Raw genomic sequence first — 17,162 nt, 5'->3', positions numbered from 1 at the left:
CCCTGAGAAGGGTTGGGAGAGCAAATCCCAGGTCTCCTGACTCCCCGCCGGCAGCGCCTGGCAGGCTGCCTCTCCCTGCCCCGCCCGTGATGGCTGCTTCCTCCCCAATGTGAGCACAGAATCCGAGAGGGCAGAGAGCCAGGCTGGCTGCTCCAAAGCAGGAGCCCACCAGGGACAGAGCCTCAAGGCATCAGGGCACAGAGGAGCTGGGACATGTGGTTGAGCGGAGCTGGGACACGGGATTGAGTGGAGCTGGGGCAGAGGTTTGGGGTCTGAAGCTGAGGGGAGATGGTCCAGGGCAATTCAGGGGAACTGGGACATGGGGTTGAGGGGAGCTGGTGTGAGGGCTCAGGGGGGCTGAAGCTGAGGGGAACTGGTTTGGGGCAGTTCAGGGGAGCTGGGGTGAGGGTTCATGCTGCTGAGGGGTTGGGGGGGGTGAGGGGAGCTGATCCAGGTCAATACAGGGGAGATGGGGCACAGGGTCGGGGGCAGGGGGAGAAAAGCATTTATATTTCTTTAAGCCAAACCAGCCCCATCCTCCCACAGCAGGTCTTTGCTTTGAATGGGTATCACCTTGTTTATTGCACCAAGTGACCTCAGATGTGTCAATAGCTTCTTGTAATTCTCAGGTATTAAGCTGTTATTACAGGATATACTGTAAGTAACTAAGTCTTATGATCTGTTTTGTATTAGCACCGGTGTCATCACTGTGCTATTTACTGTTTGTTTTTATTATACTCAAATTCTTGGAAAAGAACTTGAGCAAAATTCAGCCTTGGTGTAATTTCCTTGAAGTCCGTATTTAAGACAGGCTAGCAAGGCAGCTGGAAAGGTGATACTGGATAGCTTGGGACAGGGTGGTTAACCTGAGAGTTTTCTCTTTCCCCCATAAGCATCTGTAGCTGTAAAGGCTGGAAATACATGAGATGTGGGGAAGACATTTGTATAGCACCATAAACTTACCTTGCACTTCAAACATAGAAAGAATCATGGTCCCTTGCCATAGGAGCTTAAAGTCTAATGCTGGATTCTGCAAACACTTATGCATGAGAGTTACTGTACTCATGTGAGTAACTTTACTCACATGCATATGCGTTAGCAGGCTCTGGGCCTAAATCAGATTAGACAAACACAAAGCAAAGCTCAGGATGACAGCTGAGGGGAGGAAACAAGGGCATTCCTGAGATGTGATTTGAATGCAGGAGCGGGTGATCCAGGCACAGGGGCAGCGTGACAGAAGAAATGGAACTGAAAGCAGGTAAAATAAATGAAGGGAAAAAGCAATGACCAGGGTGAGTAATGAAGATAGAAACAAAGGGTTCGTTCGGATCCCTTTCTACTCTCTCTGAAGGAAGGGGTGTCATTGAAGCCCTGGAGTCTAGTAAATCAATTGGCATTTTATTGAAGAATTAAAGTGACCAAATGTCAAATAGAAATTTAAATATACAGTTCATTACAGAAAAATTACATTATTAGTGCTTGCAGGGTGGACATAGCTGTCATTCTCAGCAGGGCACTGAATCAACATATCAGACAGTTATAAAGCTATCTAGGCAATTGCACCAGGTATAAGTAACGGTGACCTGTTTACAGGTAGCTGATCGAGATTCTAACAACCTTTAAGAATCAGTTCGACATTCAGGCATTACAGCCCAAAGATCTTCAGGAACATCAGCAGAAAGTGGATGATTTCAAGAGTGATTTGGAGTGCTAGGATGTGTGTAAACCTACCTTCACCGGGAAGCATTCACTATAATAGATAAGTGAATGTGCAAATTGTGTGTGTGTGAAGGCTTCCCCTTTGCACACCTGCACAAAAGCTTGACACAGCTGCAGTCCTTGTGCTCACAGGAACACAGACACTCTTTCCTGGTACCAAGAGCAAGAAGACACTCTGAAGGGAGCATGGAGGAGCCGAGTCCTAGAGGGAAGCTGTAGCTCATGCCCAGTGCAGCCCAGTGAGTTAAGACATTAACCAATCTTGGCTTAGGAATTGGTGCTATTTGTCAACAAGTTACTATGTCTGATAGTCACCACGCAAAGGCAATTTTAAAGCCCTTTGCTGAGACCATATTAAAGATGCCAGCCTGAACCAGTGTTGGATGAGCCATTTAGCACTCTCATTAAAATAGCATGATTTCTGGGGTTCTAAATGTATTTTTTGGGGATTTGTGTGCTGGCTCAAAATGGTTTTCCCGTCCTGTGAACATTTTTGAGATTTCAAAAATGAAACGGAGACGTCTGGAAATGTTCACAAACAAGATGAGACAGACAACCCACCCCAAAGTAGCCAGTAGCTCAGTGGTTGGGACAATCAGCTGGGCTATGGGCCACCAAGGTTCAAGTCCTACTCTCAATAATTCGGGCCGATTCAGTCTCTCAGATCTGTGTCCTGACCACTGGGCCATTGGCTATTGGGGGTGGGGCTGGGTTTTCTCTCTCTCTGGTTTTGACCAGAAATTCCACGCTGGACCTGAGAAGGCTTCCTGACGAAAGTCTAGTTGAAAATGATACGTTCCTGCGAATAGTGTCTTTTTTGATGAATGAGCATTTTCTGATGAAAAACCTTTTTTGTTGAAAAATTTCCAACTAGCTCTAGTAGAATGTGTTGAAAAGGGCTGTTCTTGAAAGCCTTTTCTGCCACCTTTCTCATGATGGATATTAATTTATCCAATGAGTAACCTCCAGTACAGGAGTAAGGTTCTACTCAGCATGAGTAAGGATGACAAAATTAGGCCCTTAATTCTCTTTCTCCCCTGCCCAGGGCTCATAGAATCATAGAATATTAGGGCTGGAAGAGACCTCAGGAGGTCATCTAGTCCAACCCCCTGCTCAAAGCGGGACCAATCCTCAACTAAATCATCCCAGCCAGGGCTTTGTCAAGCCGGGCCTTAAAAACCTCTAAGGAAGGAGATTCCACCACGTCCCTAGGTAACCCATTCCAGTGCTTCACCACCCTCCTAGTGAAATAGTGTTTCCTAATACTATATAGGGAGAGTATTGGTTTGTGCCAACCAAATTTGTTTCTATTTCTCAAGGTCCAAGGAGAGAAATCACTTTCTGTTAACAAGATAAGAGAGCATTGTTACTGGTTAGGGATGTTTTGTTTCTTTGATCCCATTAACTTCTCTAACATTCAAGGGTATTAAGTTTAAATTATTTGTCATAGCAACACAGGAATTGCCAGACTGCATCAGACCCAACGTCCATCTAATCCAGTATCCTGTCTCTGACAGTGGCCAGCACCAGATTCTGCAGAAGAAGGTGTAAGAACCCTGCATTAGGCTGATGTGGGACAATCTACTGGCTGACCCTCATTTAAATCTCATCATACTCTCTCATCGTTAGAGATCGCTTAAACACGAGGTTTAATAGCGCTGCCCCAAAGAGTTAGCATTAACTGTTACAGCTCCGGATATTCTTCATAGCCACACACTTGTCCAATCCTTTTTTGAACCTTGCTACATTCTTGGCCTCAGCAGCACCATGTGGGGCCAAATTCCACAGTCTAATCGCAAACTGTGTGAAAAAGTATTTCCTTTTATCATTGTTGAATTGGCCATCTTTTGGGTGAAATCCTGGCTCCACTGAAGTCAGTGGGAGTTTTGCAATTGAATTCAGCTGAACCATGATATCACCCTTTAATTTCATCGAATGGCCCCTTAGTCCTGTGGTATGAGACAAGGAGAACAGAAGCGCTTGATCCACCATCTCTGTGTCATTCATGATTTAACATACTTTTATTATGTTCCCTCTGATTTGTTTCCTTTCTAACATAAGCAATTTCAGTTTTTTCAATCTCTATTTGTAGGAGAGTTTTTCCAGGCCCTTGGTCTTTCTCATCACCTTTCTCTGAACCCCTTTAGTTCTGCAATATCCTTTCTGAGGACTCTGCACACAGAATTCCAGAGCAGGCCACACTGTTGATTTATTTAATGACATTAAAATATTATCTGCATTACTCTCCATACCATTTCTTATGCATCCTAACATTTTGTGTGCAGTGTCTGACTGCAGCTACACATTGAGCAGAGGACTTCATTGAACTATCTAAAATGATGCCAAGGTTGTCATCATACAAGAAACTCAAATTCCTCCATATGATTTGACACTGCTGTTTTTCACTTTCTCCACCAGATGGCTCTCTTTTACTGCTGCAAGGTCAGTACGGCAGTTGTACTGAATTCTATTTCCTTTCTAGCTTTTCAGCGTATCCTATTGTGCTTTATGGAATTAGAACACCGCTGTTTGTGTCAGTCAATATAAATTAATTTTTGTCCTTTTATGTTCAGTCTTAACATGTTTCACGGATCAAATAGCATTTTTTAACCGACCACCTATCTATTGCTAAAGTGCCCATCACCCTGGTATTTAGGCACACTGATTTCATGCCACTGCTGCAAATCACATTCCTCTCTGATCCTGGTTCTCAAAGGATTTGTGGGACTGAGCAGGATTTGTGAAAGTCTGAACGGCTGCCAATATCCCATGAATAAAGCTGGCTGAAATTTCTTGAACTAATTTGTTGTTGTTGAAAAATAGGCATATTTTTTTAAACAGAAAAACGCCTTTCTTTGGCAAAGCTGGTCTCCAGTGATGTTATGCTAGGCCTGGAACCTACTTTGTGGGATTTTAATCAGTTTATTCATGTATAATCTGTTTTCCCCTAAAAGAAAAGGTGTAAGAGGTTTGTTTGATCATTTGCTGTTTCTAGAAGGAGAGGCCGAGTGATTTTAAAGCAAGTGGGAAAGGGTGAAAATCCCCTAAAGCGACATTCTGCTGACGTGGTCAGAGATGATCTTCAGGATTGTAGTCTTCATCGCCACTGTAGTCTTCATCACCATTGTAGTCTTCATCGCCATTATAGCCTTCTTCACCCTTGTCATCTCCATCTCTCTTAATAGCTTCTCCATTCAAGCTAGTGAGGAAGAAGCATGAGTATGTTGTGAATATGTCACAGTACCCGAGATCTCAGCCCCTGCTCCCATGGACACGCACACCACTGTGGTCACATACATGTGGTCTGTGGTGCTACCAGAAGTGCACTTTTGGACAGAAAGTGATTTAAATCTCTGTGCTCCCCCAGGAGCAAGGTCTGCCATGCGTGTGATGGAACCATGTATATCTCCCCATTTATCTTCTCTTTTAACCTCCCCACCCTTCCGGCCAGTGTCTGTCAAGCAGAAAAGACAAGCTGGGATACTCTTTAGAGCCCATCAGTGTAATTCCTTAGTCAGCTGCAGGAGTTCTTATTAACTGATACCAGCCACACTCTGACCGTGAGTGCACTGTCTCCTCGGCATTCTCAGACCCTGCCTGCTGGGACAATGGCAGACTGGGATTAAGAAAATTGAACCCCTTGAATGGAAACAGGGAGCATGATCACAAGACTACTGGCCTGGCCCCATTCTCAGAAACCTGCTTTGGGGACGTGAGATAATTCAAAGCACAAATAAGTGGAAGGTCCTATTTTAGTGGGAGTTAGCACCAGGATTGATCTGGAGAAAAAGGGCCAGATTCCCTGGCCTGATTCATTCCCTCTCTGCTACTCTAATGGTGCAAAGGGGACAGAAACTGAAGCTGGGCACATAGGTGCTGACTTCTACTGGTGCCGGTGGGTGCTCGACCCCCCTCTGCCCCTGGCCCCGCCCTGACTCCATCCCTTCCCCATCCCCTCCCACCCCCATTCCAACCCCTTCCCCAAAGTCCTTGCCCCTATTCCGACTCCTTCCCCAAATCTCTGCCCCAGCCCCGCCTCTTCCCCTGAGCATGCCAGGTTCTTGCTCCTCCCCCTTCCCTCCCGGAGCTTGCTACAGCTGTTTGGTGGCAGCAAGCGCTGGAAGGTAGACGGAGGAACAGGGAAACGGCACGCTCAGGGGAGGAGGCAGAGGAGGAGGTCAGGTGAGGTAGGACAGGGAGGGGAGCTTGGCTGCCAGTGGGTGCAGTCCCACTAATTTTTCCCCATGGAAACACCCACGGAGTCGGTGCCTATGGCTGGGCCCATCTTCCCTGCTGGAGATTTCCCAAGCATGTGGGAGTCTATAATAGAGCCAATGCAGCTGGATCCTAGACCATGCCCCCTGTGAACCCCAGCATAGGGGTGTATTGGGGGCAGGGAGAGTTGGGAAGGAGGGTGAAACCAAAAACCAGAAACAACTGTTAGTCATTTCTTATGACTTCTTTCTTTCTATGTCAGGGCAGCCGGTGGTCACTTACAGCAGTGTCTGCAGCTTACAGCTTGCGCTGTTCAGTCCGTCACGCAGCCGTTTCATTCCCGAATCTCCCAACGCATCGTGATTGATATTCAGCTCTGTCAGTGACTGGTTTGTAGTTATGACAACAGAGAGATCTTCGCAACAAGCAGGTGTCAGACCACACCCGGTCAGCCTGCAAGAGGCAGGGACATGCCAACACAGGCATATCATACATGGTGTTCCCCCTCCCCCTGCCATTGAAGCCAAATTCATCCCTGATAGATTTTAAGGCCAGAAAGAGCCATTATGATCATCCAGAGGCAGACTTGCAAAGGTACAAATGGTCGCTAGGTGCCGAACTCTCACTGGTTTTCAATGAGGTTTAGGTCCGTAATTACCATTTGTGCCTTTGAAAATTTCCCTTCTAGTCTGATCTCCTGAATAAGGCTGGCCATAGAATTTTACTCGCATCTAGGTTGTGATCCCTGTATTTAGGCCGATCACATGTGGATGAGCCAGAACATATCATTTAGGATGACATGTTATCTTGATTTAAAGGCTCCAAGAGTTGGAGAATCCAGCACATCCCTTAGCAGTCTGTTCTAGTGGTTAATGACCCGCATAGTTAAAAAGTTGTGTTGCTCAGGAGATTTTTTATGCCGTAATTCAGTGAGAAACATCAGTGATTTTACAAAAACAATGAGGGGGACTCCTCGTTGTTTTTGCTGATACAGACTAACATGGCTACCCCTCTGAAACCTGTCACCATACAAGGCAGTGATTTTACAGTGTGTTGTGCACATACTTCCCGCTGTGTGGATTTCGCTCTATGAGCACTTGCTGACTGTTCTACTCGTTTATTTCTGTGTTATCTGAAGAGGAAAAGTGTTGGCCAAATTCAGCCCTGGCCTTATTCCACTGAAGTAAACTGGAGTTAAATCAGGGATTCATTTGCCCCCGTGATTCTAACCATATTAGGAAAAGCAGGTGCCATTTGAGAATAGGTATGAAAACCTGACGCTCGTCTTTCTACCCTGCTGGGGTTTGGCAGGATGGTCCCCAATTTAAGGTTGGCAATTTTTTATGAACATTGCTAGTGCAATGTAGTTCATTTGAAGCTCTTGAACGTTGTGCACAAATCTATATCTTGGCAAGCAGGCCTGGCCCAGCAGGCTCACACTGAAAAGGGTCACGCCTTAATCACCGCGTAAGAAAGAAATGGAAGCACAAGACAGAGACAGAGTCAGCAGAAAACACCCAGCAGCCGCTGGAGAGAGGGAGATGCAAGGAACAAGAACAGGGATTGTTACGATCTCACAATGCCAGTGTGACTCTAATAGGCGCATAGTGGCATCCGTTTTTGCACATCAGCTGAGATTTCATTACAATGACACAGTGCCACCCGGTGGCTTTTGGGCTGTCACTCCTGTTCTTGCTGGGGAGTTGTCCATACAACCTGCCATCCCAGCGGGTAATACTTAATGATTTAGCTGGCAGGCTCCTCACGGGTACCAAGTTTTTGAACGAACCTGGATGGGTTTAGAGGCTGAACTATGTTGACCAGATGTCCCAATTTTATAGGGACCGTCCCAATATTTGGGGTTTTATTTTATATAGGCGCCTATTACCCTCCACCCCCATCCTGATTTTTTACACTTGCTATCTGGTCACCCTCAGCTGAACATCACTCTCATCCCAGGGCAGAGGCAGTTCTGCTTTCGGGGCACCTGTGGCACTTCCCTGCTCAGAAGGAGAGACAATAAAAGCAGATGTGGACTCATCCCTATTCTCTGCACCATACCCAGATGTTAATTTAACTGATTGGACCCTGCCTACAATTCTGATCAAGGTCTGGCACTGTCAACAGGGAGGAGCTGGCAGTGAGGTCGCGGAGCTGTACCTGTTCTGTGGGCAAACAGAGCACTTCACTCTTCACAGCGGCCAGTTTGACACATTTGATGACCACTAAATGCACAAAAAAAGACCCCACCTTAAAAAGAAAACAGAGACTGTCTACCGGCCTCCAGTGGGGCAAGCTGTGACGAGCTGATCCTGGCACTGTGAGGGGAATGGATGGGACTATCTGGTGACTCACATTGCTAAACGTAGAAAGATCCCACTGTTGCCAGAGATCAAGGAATAGCTGCAATTGCTGGAGATGTTTAATTTAAGCAGCCACAATGTGGTGATGGAGGAAAACGTGCCCAGATTAGCCAGAAAGAGCAGAGCCAAGACCAGCCAATCACAAAGGAAGCTGCTGGTGACTTACCTTAGTTTCTGTAGTTTGCAGTCTGGCTGTCTCAGCCCATCACACAGCAGCTTCATTCCTGCATCTCCCAGTTTATTATAGCACACATCCAGCTCTCTCAGGGACAGGCTTTTACTGAGAACAGCAGAGAGAGCCCCACAACAAACTACTGTGAAATAACAGTTCGACAGCCTGCAGGGGACAGACGGACAGAGAGGACAGTGATCAGGCCTTGTGAGTCTTACAGCTTGCCCTGGGGATTCCCATTTCCTGGCACCCTCTGCTAGCCTCCTAAGCAGCTGCTTCAGTCCTCTGCTCTGAGCAGCATCTCTATGGGTAGAATCCTAGAGGAGTCCAACCAGAGAGGCATTTCCTACCCCCAGCCTACAGATATAGAGGTCTGCATAAAGGAAAGCCCTTTGGTATCAGTGAGCTCGACCTTGCAACGCTTTCACATGGGAATGTGTGCTGAAGGATCCAGCCCTTACTTCTGCAGGCTTTGCCTCTTTATTTGAGATGCTGTAGCTAAATCCTTCTGCACAAAATATTCTCTCTTCTGGTACTTCAGGTTGCTCATGCCCCCGGTCTCATTGGCACTGCACCTCCACCGCCCACCTGGGGAAACTTACACATCTGCCTCTGAAATGAGCAAACACTAATCAGAGGCTTTTAAGGAAGCCCGGGAGCACTCACACGAGTTTCTGTATTTTACAGTTCTCTCGTTTCAGTCCGGCACACAGATGTTTCACTCCAGAATCCCTCAGCTCGTTATTTCTCAGGTCCAGCTCCGTCAGGGTCTGGTTGGTACCGAGAACAGAGGCAAGGTCATTGCAACAATCAGCTGTGAGAAGGCAACACTCCAGCCTGCGGGAGACAGAGATGGACAGAGAGAAAAGTAACAACCTGTTTCTGCACCACTCACTGCACTCAGGGGGCCGGTTTCAGAGGTGATGTGCAAGGTGGTGAAAATTAGATTCCCTAGGTCAGATCCAGAGTCCGTTAAAGTGAAAGTGACTCTTTCCGTTGGTTTCAGTGGGCATTGGAGCAGGCCTTCAGGGCTCAGTTCTGCGCCCATTTACACAAGTGTAGCTCCCCTTCATTTCAATGGGTGGTGTACCCCTATAGCTGACAGCATAAGCGCCAACTCCATGGGTGCTCCAGGGCTGGAGCATCCACGAAAAAAAATAGTGGGTGCTCAGCACCCACCAGCCACAACTGATAGGTTGCGGTGCCGATCAGCTGTTTGGAGGCTGGGAAAGGCATTTGCGGGGGGTGGAGAGCAGTGAGCGGCAGGGGCCTGGGGGAGAGGTTGGAGGGGAGGCAGAAAGAGGCAGATTAAGGGCGGGGCCTTGCAGAAGGGGTAGAGTGGGGGCAGGGCCTCAGGGCAGAGAGGGGATGGAGCATCCCTGGGGAAAAATAAAAGCGCCTATGGCTGAGAGGAGGGGTGTATGGCTGAGAGGAGGGGTGATGTTAGAGAGGGTTTAAAGGATTAATAGTATAATATTTGGCTCTAGATTTCCAAATACTGCCGGAATAGCAGGAGCCCTACATCTGAATATGAGGCTGTTTGCCCATGCCTAGCACACACAGATCATTGGTGAAAAGAGATAAGGAAATACAGTATGAAGAAAATGCTCATCTAGAACAATGGTTACTCACTTTATTTTCTGTAGTTTACAGTTCGGATGCTTCAGTGCTTTGTACAGCAGCTTCACTCCTAAATCTCCCCATTTACTATAGCTCAGGTCCAGCTCTGTCAGGCTCTGGTTTTTAGTGAGCACAGAGGCGAGATCGCCCAAGGAAGTAGCGGTGAGACTGCGTCCCCTCAGCCTGCAGGAGACAAAGGTATACGGAACACACAATGGCTCTTCATTTGAACACAGCCACTTGTGTCCCTGTCCCAGCTGGGCTCCTAGGAAGCCAAGCTAGGCAGCTCGACACCTGCAGCAAAGGTGTGAGTTGAAATCCAGCAGGTCTGAGGGGTATCCTGGCTGTTCCAATGTTAAGGAAACCAGAATGGCTCTGGGAGTGCTGGGCTGGCCACTGCTACATTCTCTGAAAGGTGCCATGCGAGCGGCCTCTTGAATTAGTCATGGTCCTATAATTGGTGCAGAAGACGAATAGGGCTACGGCCCCAGCCCCATCTCACCATGCCCATTAGAGGACTTCAGTAGCAAAAGTGACACCATGGCTCTTTTCCTTCTCTCCCATTGTGTTCTGGGCATGTCAGGACTGGGGCTGTGTGCCCCTTTGGCAAGGGCGTATCAATGGAAGGCTTCTTGGTTGGTGCCCTTTTCCCCACTTCCACTTTGTACCCCTAGTCAGCAGCCACAATCTGGCCCATAACATGCCAGTAATTATTAATCATTATAATTGATTATGACCGAGTCAAAGTCCCACAGGGGCTTTATCTCCCTACATCAGGGCTTGGTAATGTTAATCTTCCACTTTCGAAAGGAAGCCAAAAGGTTGGGACTGGCAAGAGTCAATTTGCTGCCTCCTTCCAGCTCAGAGATCACAGACTCGTGTTTAAACATTCCTGAGGACTTCTCCTCTGGCCTGAGAGTGCAGCATGGCCATTTTCAGACCACAAGGGGGTTTTCATGAAAGTTACTGGGGAATGGAAAACTGGGCTTCTGCTGGAAGGCTGCGTGCAACCTTCACCATAGTGTAACTAGCAGCAGCTCCATAATCCTGGGGCTGAAATCTTCTGAACCGGGTCTCAGAGCTGAGTAGAGGGCTATCACTGACTGTGAACTGAAGTGAAGAGTTCCTCCTGGATGTCGGTTTCAGTTATAATGTCATGAATATAACACAGTTATGAAAATCCATGGTTACTTACCCCAGTTTCTGAACACTGCAGTTTTGATGTTTCAGTCCCTTACAGAGCAATTTAATCCCTGTTTCCCCCAGTTTGTTACCGCTCAGGTCCAGCTCTTTCAGAGACTGGTTTGTCTTGAGAGCAGAGGCGAGATCCTCACAACAAGCGGAGGTGAGACGGCAGCACCCTAAGCTGCAAGAGACAGATGTGGTTACTGCTTGTTTTTACCCAGTTGGCCGCCTCCACTTTATTCATATCAGTGTATTCCTGTAAGAGATTTAGAGCTTGATCCAAAGTCTAAAGACTCCTATCATCTTCCCTGGCTTTGGGTCAGGTCCTTAGCCAGCTGTATTGTTCTTAAACCAAAGTGATCACTAGCCAGCCTATGGCATGTGCCAAACACTCTGCTGATGTGACGTTGACACGGCAAAAGTGTTCCTAGGCAATTTACAGACTGGTGTGAGGGTATGTTCAAGTTGACCAGTGCTGAACAAGAGAACAATCTCAAGCCCTGCTCCTGGAAACACCTAGGTACATGTTTAATTTGAAGTACATGAGTAGTCCCATTAAATTCACATTTAAAAAATAATAGGAAAACTGAAGAACTTCATGTGACGTGGAAGGAATTTCTCTCTTCTACAAAAGGAAAAGACAGTGTGCAAATGGAAGGCTCATGGGAAGGTGGAATGATTTAGCAGGCCAGGATTTTATGTTTGTAACATGTTTCCTTGCTTCCCCGTGATAATTTGGGGTGTTTTGCAAGCACAGTTTTGTATAATTGATTTAAAATAATTAAAGCCATTTTAAAAACAAACAAACACTATGCCAATGTAATAGGGAAACTGAGATTGTAGCAGAAGTCAGGACAGTCAGAGTTATGGTTAACTCATCCCCTGGTGCATGCCTTCTGCTCTCCCCCTTGGCATGCATTCATTATAACAGGATCTTTCATTACAGGGAAGATGCTTCATAATATTCCGTGTTTAATTAGCAATCCCAAGAGCTGAACTGTAATTGGTTTGTGTTTGATAAAGATTCAGTTGTGAAAAACTAAGCAGGATCTGGGTAAGTAAACAGGAGAAAGGGAAGACTGTTTAGGGTAGATTTTTCAAAAGAGTCTATGTGCCATTAGAGAAACAAGTTAGATGAGGTAATTTCTTTTATTGGACCAACTTCTGTGGGTGAGAGAGCCAAACATTCGAGCTACACAGAGCTCTTCTTTAGGGCTGGGAGATGTACTAAGAGTGTCACAGCTAAATAGAAGATCAAACAGATAGTTTAGCATAAGTAGTTATCATATATTCTAATCCAGGGACCATTCAAGGGGAAGTGGCCCCTTTGGTTTAGGACAAACAGGGGGGTTAGTGGGTTGCAGATTGTAATAAGCCATAACTCCGGTGTCTTTATTAAGACCATCATTTTTAGTGTCTAGCAAAGTTAGGAATTCAAACTCCCAGGCTCATCTTTTGAAAGCCTTGGTCAGGTTTCCTTTGAGGGTGAGGACTGATAGGGGTCAGATGTGGAGTCATCACTTTGTGAAAAGAGTTCACCCCCAGGTGAAAGGGTGTTTTTGTCTTTGATCATTTTCCTGTGGGAGTTCATACGAGCATGCAGTGATTGTCTTGGGGCCACTGACATTCACTGAAATCTCTTAGGTACCATACGTTTGAAAATTCTTCCTCATATCAAATGTTTGAGGGGTTTAAAAACCAATCACCATTGGGACTTCTTGGTTTGTTAGTAGCATTCTTGGTCAAAATTCTCCTCTGAGATTCTTGCCTAGGCTTGCACTGACTTCAGTGGGAGTTGCTTCCATGTTGACCCCTGAATTTTTTCCCTCTGGGAACAGAGCTTTCCATTCAGGAAACAATGCAGCTGTGGAGCCCCATGCTAAGTGGGCATTTTCAGGAGCACATCCAGTGTGTCATAGACCTGGACACCTATAAAAACCATTATTCCCGTCAACCAGCTCTTTTTCCATAGAACATAAATAAACTACTCTTATTTTGTATGGGTGAAGGGAAGCGAAAGAAGAAATCAGGTCTGTTACACTGGTCAAACATATAGGACATACTTAATAACAGAAATACATTTCATAATAATGTTCTTATCTAGCTACAGTGCACAAAATGGCAATAATAAATAATAATGATACATAAATATGTCTAGCTCAAGTAACCTCTGAATTCCTGGGTCTTTATCACTAACACATCGTGAAGCTGGCTGGTTCCATGTGAATTAGCAGTCGCTCTGCTGCTCAGAGACTAAACCCCAGTGATACATAGCTGCTAAGCCCCTGAGAGGACAGCAGCAATGATCGGCTTGTAGAAGAGCAAACCCTTACGATATTTTCTTTAGTTTACAGCCTGGATCCTTCAGTGCTTGACACAAAAGGTGAGGTGGGGAATATTTTGGCTCCTTCTCCTCCAACTCCCTGGAAAGAGAGAAAAGAAACGTTCCATTGTGGGTGCTGAAAAAAAAATTCACTCTCATTTCAAGAGGGTGGCTCAGTAGTTTTTATTCTGGAGGAGACAATTCAATTATTTTTTTGAAAAATAAGCCTTTTAAACATTATCGGATTCTACTACCTCTTTATTCTGATGCAAAATTAGTAAATGGCAGATTTCTGGCATCAGAAATGTGTATTTTGAAAAGTGTAAGTGAATCGGGCTTGTTTGACAGCCCAGGGAATTGAAGGTGTGTGTTATTGGCCAGGACAAAGATCCTGAACGAAAGCCCATTAATGTTTATGGGAAAGACTCTTCTGTTGACTTGAATAGGCATTGCGTCAAGATTGTGGCAATGTAAGCAGTGGCAATGTATCATCAATACAATATATTGAGTAAGGACGTCCGGATTTAGGCCTATGGTTGACAGATCCATTTGCACTCTGACAATAGCAGGTGCTATTATAACTACACATGCTGGATATTCATATCAATAAACCGACACACTCACCAAGGAACTAACTTTCGTAGCACTGACTCTTGTCTTTCCTCCTGCTCTTCCAGTCCAAACGTACAATTGTTCAGAGAGAGCGACTGCTCATTACGACAATTCTTTATGCAGAATGAAAGAACCATGTGGTCGATTTTTGTAAAGGAAATATTGCTCAGACCAATTTCTTGGAAATGATCCATTGCACTTTTGACAAACTCTTCTTCCTGAATCTCGTACAAACAGTGAAGCAACTCAAGCTGGAATTGCTTTTCCTGGACGGATCTGAAGGTCAGACTGCAGCTTCTTTTTGCTACAGATCCAAACCACTTCAATAAATTCTGTTTAATTTCAGGTGAAATTTTACAGCCAAAGATTTTCTCTGTGTGATTCATTCTCTCTTTGTTTAAGAGACCAAACAGGAAACGTACCATCAAGGTAAAAGAATTATCTCTAGATTTTCCATAATTTTTCAAAATTTCATTCACATCTTTCTTCAGAGTCACTGAATCGCACCCTTTTTCTTTATCTTCCACCAAGAGATAGAACAAAGCTGCAAAGAACTCTTGGAAACTTAAGTGAATGAAGCTGTAGACACTTTCAAAGCCGATATCTTTTTGGAAAACATTCTTAGTGAGAAAGAGGGACTGAATGTCAGATCCATCCAAACCATGCTTCTTCGCATCTTCTTCTTCAAAGAGTATTTTATTGTTCAAGATCCCATCTGCAGCTAGGGAGCATAGCTTCTTCAGGTCAGTGTGTACGGATTCCTTTGAATTGGAATGGTTATCTAATAAACTGGACAGAAAGAGCATGTATACCGAGGTGGTTGTTTTTGAGCTTTTGGCTAGATCTTCTCCGCTCTCCATCTGTTGTTTCATCACCGTGCACAGGATCCAGCATACGATGGGAGCAAAGCACATGGTGAAGAGCATTTCATTCTCTTTTACAAAATCTAGAGCTTGTTTTGCTTGTATGGCATTTGCAAAGAATTTGCAGAAATACTCCTTCCTGTCCTCTTCAGAGAATCCCAGGATTGTTGCAATATGGGGAAACTTCAGACACTGCCGGAGTTTATCCAGAGCGGTGGGTCTCGTAGTGATTATTAAGTAGGATTTTGGAAGAATCGTTTTCCTTAATAAACTGCTCAGTATGATTTCCACTGGCTTTGTCTGACAGGGATCAGTGCACAGACTACTTTCTTGCTGATCAAAGGAAAATTTAAGTACATCAAAACCATCAATTATGAACAAAAGCTTCTCTGGATTCACCAAAATATCTTTGATGGGTGCGTTTCTGTCAGGACAATTGTTTAAAATCAGATCTGCGACGCTTTGACGCTCAGAAATACAGTTCATTTCCCTGCTATTGATGTAGAAGATGTAATCAAACTTGCCAGGATAGAGTTTTCCAAATGCCCAGTCTACCATGAGCTTCTTGGCTAACATTGTTTTTCCAATCCCAGCAGCTCCCTGCAGCACAATGGTTCTCAGTGGTGTTTGCCTGTTTCCACTAGCATCAAATAAAGTCTCCAGTTTAGTAGAACTAGCTCGCTTTGCCATGATTTCTGCATGCTCTTTCCCTTTGGCTCTTATTTCGTGCTTTCTCTCTTTCTGGTCACGATGTTCCTTTACAATCAGCAGCTTTGTGTATCTTGTGTTTAGTTCCACACACTCTCCAACTTGATTGTTCCTCTCTTCTATTAGTTGGTATTTTTCTCGTGTATGTTCCTTATACTTTGGTCTGTAATCTAATTCAGTGATATGGAGAATCAGAATCCGCGAATGCAGAAATTCAGGGGAAAAAGACAGATTTGTCATTAAGGGGTTTCATGGTAGTGTTATTTAGATGCATATGCATCCCAGATTCTAATTAATAAGGGGAATAACAGATCATATTGCTGTGGGGGTGGGAGGGATTTCAGATGATGGAAAATAGATATTTTGAAATTAAATTTTAAAAATTGAATTCAGCTGAACATTGACTATACTAGTGAAACGTTTCCAGAGATAGAGGTTCTTCAGTATGGAGAGATGCAGGGAGTAGAAGGGAAAATATATACATGCAAGTTAATAGCTGATGTTTAAAAGTAGAATGATTCCCTCTATTTCAATGGGCTTTGGATCACCCCCCAACTCAGTTACTCATGAATTTGAGAATTTGGAAAACACACTGGGCCAAATTCTGGTCTCTGTAACACTGGAATAAATCAGAATAATGACTTAATTACAGGTACTCTAGATTTACACTGGTGTACCTGAGGTCAGATTCTGTCCCCAAATGACTATTATTTTGTCTACTGATACACTGAACACTTGCTAGATGCACTGTAATGTCTGCAACGCTGCTAACAACTGGGTACATTTTCAAAATGTATGTCCCATACATTACCTTGTGTCATTTTAAAACTCAGAGTTGCAACAGATAGAGGTCGAGTAGATTGAGGCTGAACCAAAACTGAAAGAGAAATAACATGGGGTTAGTATGAGTCTCAGAGAAATGAGATGGGCATGAGCCACATATCAATGGATATCTACTCCTTTTGTGGGAATGATACTTATAGAGCCAAGACTCAATCCTCTTGTTCTCATTAAATATCAAGGATGCTTACAGGATTAGGGGAAGTACATTCTAAAGAAACTTCATTACACTTTGGTCAGTTGCAGTGAGGGCCAGGAAGTGATGAATCCTGTGATGGGGCGTCTGCCCCGCACTGGCCCTGATAGGGTTAAAACCCAGCCTATAGGGCTGCAAAAAAACAGCCAATTAGGGCAGCGGCTGCAGCCAATTAGGGCAGCAGCTGGACCAGCCAATCAGGGCCCAGCTGTCCCATATAAAAGGAAGCTGTGAGCCAGAACCAGGAGTCTGCTGCAGGAAGCCCAAAGGAGGGGACTGGCTTCCTAGAGGGATGCAGAGGCTAGCACCGTGTACAGGGCTGCTAGGGTTTGCAGGCCCAAGGCCC

The 17,162-nt window shown here is 45.1% G+C and overlaps 1 protein-coding gene across 1 annotated transcript in view; it reads right to left on the bottom strand.

Annotated features, from left to right (window-relative positions):
• Positions 1-3,721: 3,721 nt before the first annotated feature.
• Positions 3,722-17,162, bottom strand: part of LOC101952637 (NACHT, LRR and PYD domains-containing protein 3-like) — a 31,211-nt gene continuing 17,770 nt past the window's right edge. The window contains exons 3-11 of the mRNA XM_065591908.1: positions 16,592-16,657; positions 14,222-15,950; positions 13,608-13,697; positions 11,285-11,455; positions 10,102-10,272; positions 9,136-9,306; positions 8,464-8,634; positions 6,217-6,387; positions 3,722-4,918 (exon numbers count right to left, since the gene is read on the bottom strand). Of these exons, the coding sequence (XP_065447980.1) occupies positions 4,789-4,918; positions 6,217-6,387; positions 8,464-8,634; positions 9,136-9,306; positions 10,102-10,272; positions 11,285-11,455; positions 13,608-13,697; positions 14,222-15,950; positions 16,592-16,657 (2,870 nt within the window). The 3' untranslated portion in view covers positions 3,722-4,788. The remainder of the gene's footprint in view (positions 4,919-6,216; positions 6,388-8,463; positions 8,635-9,135; positions 9,307-10,101; positions 10,273-11,284; positions 11,456-13,607; positions 13,698-14,221; positions 15,951-16,591; positions 16,658-17,162) is intronic.

Source organism: Chrysemys picta, chromosome 4, assembly GCF_011386835.1.
Source record: "Chrysemys picta bellii isolate R12L10 chromosome 4, ASM1138683v2, whole genome shotgun sequence".
In the NCBI taxonomy this organism is placed as follows: Eukaryota; Metazoa; Chordata; order Testudines; family Emydidae; genus Chrysemys; species Chrysemys picta.
This window is presented reverse-complemented; position numbering and strand designations above follow the sequence as displayed.